Source organism: Scardinius erythrophthalmus (genome assembly GCF_964197995.2).
Source record: "Scardinius erythrophthalmus genome assembly, chromosome: 2".
NCBI classification, from domain to species: domain Eukaryota; kingdom Metazoa; phylum Chordata; class Actinopteri; order Cypriniformes; family Leuciscidae; genus Scardinius; species Scardinius erythrophthalmus.
This window is the reverse complement of record NC_138222.1, coordinates 48,309,660-48,321,295: the sequence shown is the minus strand read 5'-3', so window position 1 is coordinate 48,321,295 and position 11,636 is coordinate 48,309,660. Positions and strand designations below refer to the sequence as shown.

The 11,636-nt window shown below is 40.1% G+C and overlaps 1 protein-coding gene across 1 annotated transcript; it reads left to right on the top strand.

Moving 5' to 3' along the window:
• Positions 1-867: 867 nt before the first annotated feature.
• efs (embryonal Fyn-associated substrate) lies at positions 868-11,636 on the top strand. The gene is made up of 7 exons (XM_081392098.1): positions 868-1,020; positions 2,259-3,677; positions 3,783-3,905; positions 6,302-7,225; positions 7,580-7,654; positions 8,693-8,944; positions 9,229-11,636. Exons 1-7 carry the CDS (start codon positions 1,009-1,011, stop codon positions 9,409-9,411), a joined length of 2,988 nt encoding a protein of 995 aa, XP_081248224.1. The 5' UTR covers positions 868-1,008; the 3' UTR covers positions 9,412-11,636.

Sequence of the window (11,636 nt, the reverse complement as noted above, 5' to 3'; positions counted from 1 at the left end):
ATTTTGAAAGAACGCTATTCATATGCTTAATGCCTTCGGCACTGGTTTATGCGGGGAATGGGAGCTTTTCCTTGTTTTCTTTATTTTATTTCTCCGTTCTTTTAGACCTCTGTTTGTCTCATTGGGGTTCTACTGCATGAAAGAAACCTTGAGATGTCTTGGATGGAAAACGAAACGTGGCTTAGTTCTGTGATTTTTTTTTTTCTCTGATGCAGCCTAGTGCATTTTAAAAGACTTGAAATAGGGTTGGAAAGCATGAATATAATTCGTCTTTTTTTTATTTCGTTAAAACAATAGGCCAGTGTCTTTGCGTTTAGGCTGTTGTGCCACATCTGCTGAAGTGATTTTATTTATTTATTTCATTCCTTTAAATTGAGAATTAGAAGTATGGTAATCCTAATAAACATATAGTATATGTAAAACTTTAATGAACAAATAGAGAACATATGTCTCATCCTATATTAACCCATGATTACTAATTTATAATGTCATATAGCCTCTTAATCATCCATCTAATTGTGATGGGCATATTTAAATACCAAATTGCAGCTCTACTTAAAAAATGTTAACTACCAAATTCCCATGAAATAAGATCTTTATCTGTCTGAACTCCTCTAGTGGAGCCCCGCAACTGGTCTGACTAGTTTCAACCATTCCAGCTGACTGTTTCTTAAGGGTTTAACAAATTAAATTCTGTATTACTACTATATTATTATGATTTAACAATAAAATGTTTGTTTTGATCCTCCAGGTTCATATGTGCAGCAACTGTCAAGATGTGATGAAAGTCACAGACTGCAAGGGACAACGATCATGGTTTTGAGAAATTGATCTTTCTGGAAATAAAGGCCATCGTATTTACCACCACTGCACAGCTCAGGTTAATGGAAAACCAGATCTGCAAAACATGCAGATGAGTCACACAGTGCACATGTAAATGGGATACATCTTCTGTGGAGAGCCCATGTGGAATTGACATCCAAAAACTGTGGAGAACCAGCTTCAATCATGTCCCTTTCGGTAAGTGTGTAAGTTGCCACTGTAAAGGTCTTTGCTGTCCCATCCGTAATATTCATATCCATGGCTAGTATGGAGGAGGGGGAACCGGAGCTCAGCTTGCCTCAGAGCACCACATCCCCTGGGGGGAATGAAAGAATGAAAGGGAAATTTAGAGGTATAGACTGGGGTGACAAAAGGACCTAAAACGGGGGACAGATGTTGAGCCCCTCCCCCAAGAGTCTTCCTTATTATCATCAACTCAGCGCCTCTTTCCCTTAATCACTAATTCTCTCTCTCCCATAATCACAGACCTCTGCCCTTACTTATGCATTCTCTCTATCAATATTGATTTACCCATGAAGGCAGTAGCGTTGTGTTCTGAATACAAAAGACCTTAAGGCCAACCCATTACATTCATAACGTCACTCTAACTGTACAGCTTATATGTGCTGCCCTTATTCAGATGCTTTTAAAGGAGCAGTTCTTCTGTAGGTTTTATGTATGCCAAGAATTTAGGTCAGCAATTTCATTGCTATGTACTACTTAGTCTAAGCTATATTTGTATAACAGCGTTTTTTTTTAATGTTTGTGTCAACTGTGAGACTCATTTGTTGCCGTGATGATGTGCTAGTTATGTTTAAGTAAATGGGAAAACAAATTGATTTATGCCCACTGGATTCCTGTTACACAAGTGTGGAAGTGGCCAGATTAGATCCTCTATGTGTTGTATCCTTTTTTTTCTTCTTTTTTTTACTTCCCTTACTAACACAATGGGGCTCTAATGCTACAGAAGTAGAGTCAGCTGAAGGCTAAAATAAATTCATTTTAACTGAGTACATCGAATTTAAACAAAAATTGAATTACATTGTTGCTGGCAGTCTAGTGAAATCTAGCGTTTCTACTGCACTATCGCTGTCCTTCCTCATTCCCATCAGAGGACCATGTAAATGCCTTTCTTCTCTCTTTCTCTCTTCTTTTTTTTAAGCAGAATTTTATTATGTTTTGCTGCTTTTGTTGCATTTGCATTTAAGCCTTTAAAAGACACTTTTATTCAAAGCAACTTATAACAGAAGAGCATAAGCAATATTTGTCACAGAGCCAAAAATATTCATAGAGTACAATGTCAGGTTTATTAGAAAGCTAGACTAGGCAACAAGCAAGTGCTCCAGAGGTGATTTATGTCTTGGTATGTTTTATTTAAAGCCTTTGGATCCCCCTCCTCCTCCTAATATTGTCTTGTTTTTTTTATTTTCTTGTAGACGGTGCTCGCAAAGGCTCTTTTTGACAATGCCGCTGAAAGTCCTGAGGAGTTGGCATTCCGCAAAGGTGATATCTTGATGGTTCTGGACCAGGAGCAGGACGGCGGACCAGGGTGGTGGCTTTGCTCTTTACATGGCCGCCAAGGCATTGCCCCTGCCAACCGATTACGCCTCCTCCAAACTGCTCCTACTCCCGCTTTGAGTGCAGGTACAGATCCCCGACGGGCTCCTAGTGTGGACTCTGTCCATCTATCGTCTAGCCAGCAATGCAGGGTAAATGGATTGAGCGCTGAAGATTCAGATGGGGTGTATCTCTCACCACCCAGCTTAGCTGAAGGAGTGTACCAGAGCCCTGGGGCTTCTCCGTCTCCAATCAGGTCTGAAGAGCTACGTCACTCTGATGCAGGAAGACCCCGATCGCATTCTAGCTCTGGAACCAGGCCTCGTCCGGACTGGGGGGATGTGGGTGTGGCGGGACGACCCCGCTCACCCTCACTTAGAGGACGGGGTGGTGAGTCAGGGACCCTCTACCAGACACCCACCTCGCCTGCACCACTGGCGGCACAACACAGATCACAAGGTGCACTGGCATCAGACTCAGTGTACCTGACTCCAAGTGCTGTTCCCAGGTCTGCAGCAGAAACAGCAGAGGAGGCAAGATATTTAAGTCCACGAGACGCAGGGGCTGGGCATTCTGATGGATGCTATTTGGTGCCTAGACCAGCTGTCACTGTGTTGACCAGGGAGAATTTGTATCAGACGCCTACAAGTGGTACCCCAGTGGCAGGACAGTGCGTACCGGGAATGACTTCAAGACTTGCGGATGGGATTGCACCCAAAAGCAGCTTGACTTCTTCCATTAGTCCTTCTCAGAATAAGACTGGCCAGGATGCCCCAGGAATGTACCAAACCCCAACCCCGCCTGGGGGAGCCATATCAAGGACCCCTCAATCTGAGCGCAAACAGCCTGCTGGAACTGTAGGAGTGTCTGGTGCCTCAATACCAGGCCAAAATCTTAAGCAAACACCTCCTTCTGCCCGAGGATCCCAGAAGGGTACTACTTCAACTCCTCCTGCTGGTCGAGGAAAACTGGCCCAGGGTGTCCTCAGAGATTCCCCTCTACTCGCCAGGATGGTAAAGTCCGGAGTACCAGGGTCCCCAAACCTTGGCCGCAAACCCCCTCCTCCAGCACCTCCTGTTAGAAGTGTAACCAGGAAGGATTCGCCACAGTCTAACTCAGTTCCACCCATTAAACCTGTTCTTCAGGCTCAACCTGCACCCCCACTGACAAATATGTTGGAGGCAGAGAGACATGGAAGTAAAAAGGGACACACGCAAGCAGAAGAGATGAAGAAGGTCAGTGAAATGGTGACCAAGAGGGAGAGTGCAAGTTCTCAGGATGAGAAACTCAGTGAGGAGGTGAGATAAATGAGAACTTGTTTTGAAGTAGGAAAGCAATTGTAGTTCTGCAGAAATGGTAGAGGTCGCCAATGAGATTTTGAATGCTTATCCTTGTTTCTTCAGGTATATGATACACCACCCACTAATAGGTGGCAACATCCAGTTTCTGCTATGCCTTCTGAGGAGGAAGATGGGATCTATAACACACCTCGCGCTCTACCCCTACACACTGACCAGGCTTCTGAGGTAAGAAATCAAACACAAAAGGAAATGTTAGGGACTCTCTGGAATCAAGAGTTGATTCTGCTTTTGTCCATACAGTGAAAATGAAGGTGGGTCGAGTTCCAAAAAGAGTCAAGAAGCACCATAAAAGTAGTCCAAACTAGAGATGTGACGGTTATAATATTCTCCCACCGGTTAATCGACTTGTGACAACACCAGTAATATCAGTTTCATGGGGGGTGGGGTGGGGGGTAATTTTCTTTGACTGACCCCATTTGAAAGTTGAGACTTTGTTTGATATTAAATATTACCTGCTCAGTCCTGTCTGTCAGCGTGTTGTCAGTGTCCTCTACTTTTCACTGCTTGAGAACATGGGTTGAATCCGAAAGTTTAAAAATAAAACTAATTCAAAATCAAAATATGAATAAAACTAAATAACACTCTATTGCACCAATCACGTAACTGAAAACTATGAAAGCCATGTGACCGGCCAACCGGTAAAAAAAAATACATTAAAGAAATTATTCCCTCTGATTTTCTGTTTCATTAATAAAGTTTGACTACTCGCAGCAGTCTCGCATGCGTTTAGAGCTCTAATAGGCAGGACTTAAGGCTGCATTTATTTGATAAAAAATACAGTCAAAACATTAATACTATGAAATATTATTACAATTTAAAATAACTGTTTTCTATTTTAATATATTTAAAATTTAAATGTATTTATGTGATGGCAAAGCTGAATTTTCAGTAGCCATTACTCCAGTATTCAGTGTCACATAATCCTTCAGAAATCATTCTAATATGCTGATTTGCTGCTCAAGAAGCCTTTCTTATCATCATCACAGTTGAAATTGGTTGTGCTGCTTAATAATTTTGAGGAATCCTTCATAAAAAAAAATTCTGAATTTTTTGAAGAACAGCATTTATTTGAAATAGAAATTTTCTGTTATGAAATAGCATTATGAATGTATTTACTGTCATTTTCGATCAATTGAATTTAATTGCAGAATAAAAATATTATTATTATTTTTTTTTAATCTTGCTAACCCAAACATTTTGAACGGTATTGTACATTAATGTAAATAAGACTTGAGCTTCAGTGCAGGGGACTATTTTCATTGTAAGGGTGAGTAAATAATGACAGATTATTATTTGCTGAAAATTAATCTACTTTTAAATATAAGAGGTTTTGCACATTTATGTATCTCTATATTTTTGCTGCACATTGCACTTCTTGCACTATAGTCTATTTGTGGCCTCTGTCTGTATGATAAATTGTTGTGAGCTTTGTGTAGCCTATATTTTGAGGTGTGCGGATCTTCGTTTTTTTTTCATTACATTTACACATAATCTCTCCTCTTGCTGTTTTTACCTCACTGTTTTTCTTGTTTCTCATTTCTCTCACTCCTCTCCTATTTCTTTGTTTTTAAAACCACACCTTTATTTCTGCTATGAGCTAATCCCATCTAATACTTTTTGTCTTGTTCACACAAGTCACAGCTGCCTGTTGGCCTAGGCTGATCAGCCAGACCCATGTGGCTCTCTTCAGCCCTCCACCCACAATCTTTCTATCCTCTATCCATTTTTCCTATTAATCCCTACTGAATGCTCAGCAGTGGATTTTTGTGCTTTACACAGAGAATCAACTGTAAATACAAATATAGCAACCATATAATTATGTCTTTTGTTAACGGATTTTTGTTCTTAATAAATAGATGTTGTTAGTCAGTGTCAAAATGGAACCTTTCACATGGCAAATTAGTCTTACAGAGGCTCGAGTTACATATTGATAGCGGCGACACACAAGAGACACTCCAAGGTCATTAAACTGTACACTGTTAGATAACATATATACTAAAGGCTGGAATACACAACACAAATTTTGCCCAGTTTTTTTGTGCTGATTGACGTCTGGAGGAGTCGACATTAGCTGCTGAAAGTCAGAGTCAGTCTACAGATTATGGGCAGCCAGCTGATAGATTTCACAGAAAATCGCGTAGTGTATGAAGGGCACATATACTGTGATTTAACTTCACACTATAATTCGGTCCAGTTGGAGGATACCAGACATGTTTGATATTTTAAGCTGGTTTTGAAACTCGAAATGACTTGATAGTCTGTTAGTGTGTGATCCTCAGTCATTTAGTGAATGATGCCCAGCTATTCTCTGTAATCATTTACAAAGTCTGCAAGTGTATGATGCCTAGTGTTTTAAAATCTGTTAAAAAAATCTGTGTAGTGTATTCCAGCCTTAAGTTGATCAGTAGCCAATACTTTGTGTTCCCACACAACAGTTAAAGAAACGGCATGATTACTGCATTAAGGCACAATGGCATTTATGATCACTATAGTGCTTAAGTGAAGGGAGTTTGTGATCCAAAATCGGTTGTAACAATGTTGTCGTCTCTCAATTCTTTCAGATTTATGATGTTCCCACTCTGGCCCTGAATACCTCTTCTGACCATCAGCAGCAAACCTACAATATTCTGGGATCAGCTGCTGTGGTTGGAGATGCAGAGGATGAGGATGTGTACAGTGTTCCCAGTCTTCCTGGTTTACCCATGGAGGCGAGCGAGGGATTAACTGCAGAAACCGCTGGAAATGGACGTAGCTATTCGATTTCCAGTCCAAGAAAGCAAGACTTAACCTCTGAAGATGTGTCAGAACCTGACGGAGGCATCTACGACATGCCTGCCCTCACTCTGGAAATCCCAACACGGCGTTTGTCTGTATCAAGCACCGGCTCCGGGGACATCCAGTGGAAGGCTTCTCTCTCTGCTCTCGTTCAATCCGCTCTGACCTCCACCTCTCTCACCACCACCCCCTCCCGAGACCTCGCCACGGCATTGGCTGAGATCCTTTCCGTCTGGAAGGCTGGCCATGTTGGTGATGTTCCTCCAGTTCTCCAGCAGCTTTGGTCCCGTCTCTCTGACCTGCTTCCTGCCCTCTCTGTGTGCGGTACGGCCCCTCCAGCTGATGGTCTACTCACGATGGTCCGCTGCGCTCTTGAAGACTCCGGTTCCCTTTTACAGAGTCAAGCGCGACCTCGTCTACCTTCTCAGGAGTCTCTGTCCCGGAGACCTCTACCTGCTTTGCCGGTGGCGGAGGTCAAACCGATCTCAGGGGACATGGGTTCACGGAAGGGCAGCTGGATCCAGGAACGACCACTGCCGCCTCCGCCACCCACAGCTTTCCCATTGCCCTCGGCACCAGTTCCTTTAGCCCCTACTGTGGGAAGGATGGAGGATGAGGAACAAGGGAATGAGTATGCAGGAATCGGTCTAACTCCTACTCCGCTGCCTTCATATCCTGTAGGTGATAGTGTGGGATACGTCAAACTGCAGGTTAGACACCTGTTTTATAGAGAAATTGTAGAGTACGTATGGATATAATGCTGGAGACAAATGTCCAAACACTGATGTTATTGCTCCAAATTTTATTCAACAAGTAAGTATGAGCACAAGTGCTCATCAGGCAGAGGGTTTCAAAAATTGCACTCGTCAAATACAATTTGGAACAATAACATCAGTTAACTTTTTCTCTCAATTTATCTTTCTGTCTTGTTCATTCAGTCAGACATTTACTTCTCTTTCACTCTGTTCATGTGTTGGTGCCTGTAGTCGCCTTTGTTGAAACATTTCTGTGGTCTGCAGTTCTCTTTTTGCAGACATTTAAAAAAAAATGTTGTTCTGAATTAGGGGAAGCCAGAGCCGCAACCAGACATCCTTACAGAGCACAGTTCTTCACAGCTTATCACCACAACTGATAATAAAGTAAGTTTTTGATTTTCTCAGTTCACAGTTATGCCCCCTACACACACACACACACACACACACACACACACACACACACACACACACACACACACACACACACACACACACACACACACACACACACACTAAGGTTCAGTCATACAGAAGGTGTTTTTGCATCCTGGCTATTATTTTGTCAGTGGATTATACATTTCGGAGTGACATCTTTGTCTGTTGCAATACATTTAGCTGTTTTTTGTATCTTTCACCAAGAGGATTGCATTTTAAACACTCAAAGAGCCACTGTAGAGAAATTGTGACACTATAATAATACTTAAAAGTATACCTAAAAACAGAATCTCAATATGCACTTTCATTCAAAAGTTTGTTGTCAGTAAGATATTAATTAGGGTTTTTTTTAAATTGTATTAATTTTATTCACCAAGGATGTGTTCAATTAATCAAAAAGGACAATATTGTTACTAAAAATAATCAAAGAATCCTGAAAAAGTGTATCAGTTTCTTCACAAAAGTATTTGGCAGCACAACTGTGATAATAATTAGAAAAATATTACTTGAGCACCAAATCAGCATTTTAGAATGATTTCTGAAGGATCATGTGACTGAAGACTGAAGATTTTTAACAGCTACTTCTCCAAAGGGATAAATTACATTTGAAAATATATTCAAATAGAAAACTGTTATTTTAAATTGTATTAATGTTTCACAATATTACTGTTTTTACTGTATTTTGTATCAAATAAGCGCTCCCTTGGTGAGCATACATAAGTTCTTTTAAAAATCTTAGACTTAAAAATTCAACACCCAACCGAACCCTTTCATAGATAAGCTACTCTGAATGATTTTCAACTAGGCCTAATGAAACTTTACAGAGTCGAAGAGGACTGTTCTGAGATTAACATACTTGCAACTGTGCTGTAGGCCTCTAAATATGCATTTTTAGATATTTTATAGGGCGCTAGTATCTGTTCTGTATCTTTATATACAGTATATTGTGTGTATAAATGAATGATCTTATTCTCTATTTCTCTACAGTTGACTCCTTCACCTCAAGTCTCTCTGACTCTGGAAGATTCAGAGCTGCTCTCCTTCTATTCCTCCCAAAGTCTCTCTCATCTTTCTTGCCTGGCCGATGCCATCGACTCCCTGTTCACAAGTGTCCAAGGGAACCAACCACCCCGAGTCTTTGTTTCCAGGGGAAAAAGTCTCATCGTGACTGCACACAAACTTGTCTTTATTGGAGACACACTTGCACGGCTTCTCAGCTCTTCAGACCTCAGAGCAAAGGTTAGAACATGGATACTCTGGTTAGAAATGTTATTAGAGCTTTTGTTTATATGTTATTGTACAAATTCTTGATTACAAGTGAATGTACTTAATTATTCATGCCGCGACAAGTCAAATTGTGAGTCATGGTTGATAACCCAAGGGCAATAGTCAACAAGAACAGTCCGGGAAATGAACAAGCTGTTGGTAAACATGTTGACTGGTCAGTTTCCAGCAATGTGCTAATTATAAACAGGTGACATTATTTAAACACATTTACACACAATTGCTATTTGTCTCCTCAGGTCACCACTTCCAGTGGACGCCTCTGCCAAGCTCTAAAGGCCGTTGTCGTGGCGACCAAGGGTGCAGCCCAGAATTATCCTTCAGTCCCTGCTACGCAAGAAATGGTGGACAGAGTAGCTGATCTATCCCAGCATGCAGCTGGGTTCTCTGGGCTTTTGCAGCGATTAGCCGAGATATCTTGATGTTATTTGTGCGGGATTTAACTTTTATTATTTTTCACAGTGGAATGCCTTATTATTTTTGTTATTTTTATAAATATATATTTCACAATTGATTGCGTTTGAGGAGGTATCAAAAGCGTGTCACTGCTTGTATCGGTTCAACTATGAAAAATGGTGATCAGACAGTTTGTGAGTATGTGTTGGAGTGTATCTGCTTGCATGTGGAGATTTTTGACACTTTAGATGGGTGTTTCTTTTTTTCCCCCTTTTTTTTGTGGTGCCAAGCACACTTAAAACGTTTTAATAACTTATTGATGGATGTTTTTGTTTGAAGATGTTTGCAACCTCAGGCACATTTTAATAGCTTTATTTTGTCCCCTTAACCATATTGATATCAATGAGGTAAAAGTGATTTTCGCTATTTAAGGGTGCTCTTGTAAACTGGTTTAATTATTCAGTTTGTGTGTAAATGTGAAGTGGCCTTGGTGTTATAGAGATTGAAGTGACTAATTTGACAGCCCAGGAGGTTTCAGTTGTGTTGCAAATGTAACTAAAACAGATAAAGTTAAACTAGTTTCCGAAGTTGAACAAGAAGGAATGCTTGATTATAAACAGACATGAAGAACAATACTTTTTGGGTGAGAGATTTAATGTTTAATTGAATTTTTGGGAGAGATGTTAGATAGTGTTTTCCCACAATACTGATTCAGAGATAAACCTGTCTGTCAGGTCCACTCAACCTCTTTTTCACACTCTTTGTTTCCCGTAATTCTCACACTCCCACAGTCAGTTTCTGCACATGCTCACAAAGGCAGCTTAAGGGTGAAGCAGTATGAGCAACAGCTCTTGCACAACTAATATTATACAGGGTTTTTGTTTTTTTAAATATGCTATGCAGCATTTCTGAGCAATATTATCTATTCGCTTCCAGAGTGGCAGTCGAAATGCTGGTGCTTACAATAATTCATTTGTGAACAGGCTTAGTTCTAATGAGACTGAGCTTTGTGTATTTTACCCATTTAAGAGTGCTTACACAGGTTGAAACATGCACCTGTTTCCCTCCTGTCTTGAAAAATCAAGTCTGTGTCATAAATGTACTCTCGTGTTTACAAGACGCCCTCATAGTCTGTACCTCAGAGTCCATGCCTCCATCTGTTAATTCATCCTTCTGCTCTCCGCTCCTTCCCCCATCTCTGTCTGTAAATGCCCACGTCTCATCATTTTATATTCAGGATTTACATGTTGGCCACCGGTATAATGCTATCAGTGTTATTCTTGCTGTTTGACTTTAGGTTGACTGATTTATTTGGCTCATTATGACTTCACAGTGATCAACATGGAATAAAACTTGCAATTAAATGAATCAGCCATAAAATGTCGTAATTTAAATCTCAAGTAGCCTTCTATATATTTCTGCCTTTAAAAAAAAGTGGCCTTTTTAGTTTTTACATATTTTGTCAGGCCTATCACAATGGATGCAGTGGACTTGGTGTTAAAAGTGTTGAAAAGTCCAATTGAGTGGATTCAGTTTTGAGGGTTTTTTAGATTGTTTACCCTGGTGTTGGTGTGTTAGTAGTTGACTCAAAGTGCCATCTGGTGGGCTTTATCAGTATTACTATATACAACCTACTTGGAAAAGTAAAAAAAAAGAAAAGGAAAAAAAGAACCTCACCTCAACAGGTACTTCAAAATATACTTTTAAACATTTTCTGGTAGATGGACAAAACTACAGATTTTTTTTTTCTTTTGAAGGAACTCTTCTATCCTTCTGTACAAAATATCTATGTATTATGTATATATAAGCACTGCAATTATCCAGTAGTCCTCAACAAGCAAGCTTTCCTCTGAAAAGGCTCACATATCTTGTTTGTCCTAAGTTCTTAAATTAAGTGCTTATAGTAATGCTTAGATTTGATGGCCCTATATAGTTCTATTTATTTGGTTTTGTTAATCAAATGTCTTCTGCATGGCTTTAAGTTGCTTATTAAAGAAATATATGCACATGTAACCAGGGATGTTTCACGCAACTTTGCATTAATAATTCAAAGTCTGCTTTAAGAATGTGATTTTTCTTTATTTGGTACCAGAATGTATTTTTGACATGCATATTTTGTGCTTCTTTATACTATGTTAATGTTTTGACATTATGTTTGTAAGACACGCTCCACAGGTACTTTGCATAGAGAGAGTCTTTGGTACTTGTCAAATGGTGAGATTCTTCAAAATACATTTTTGTTACTGAACAC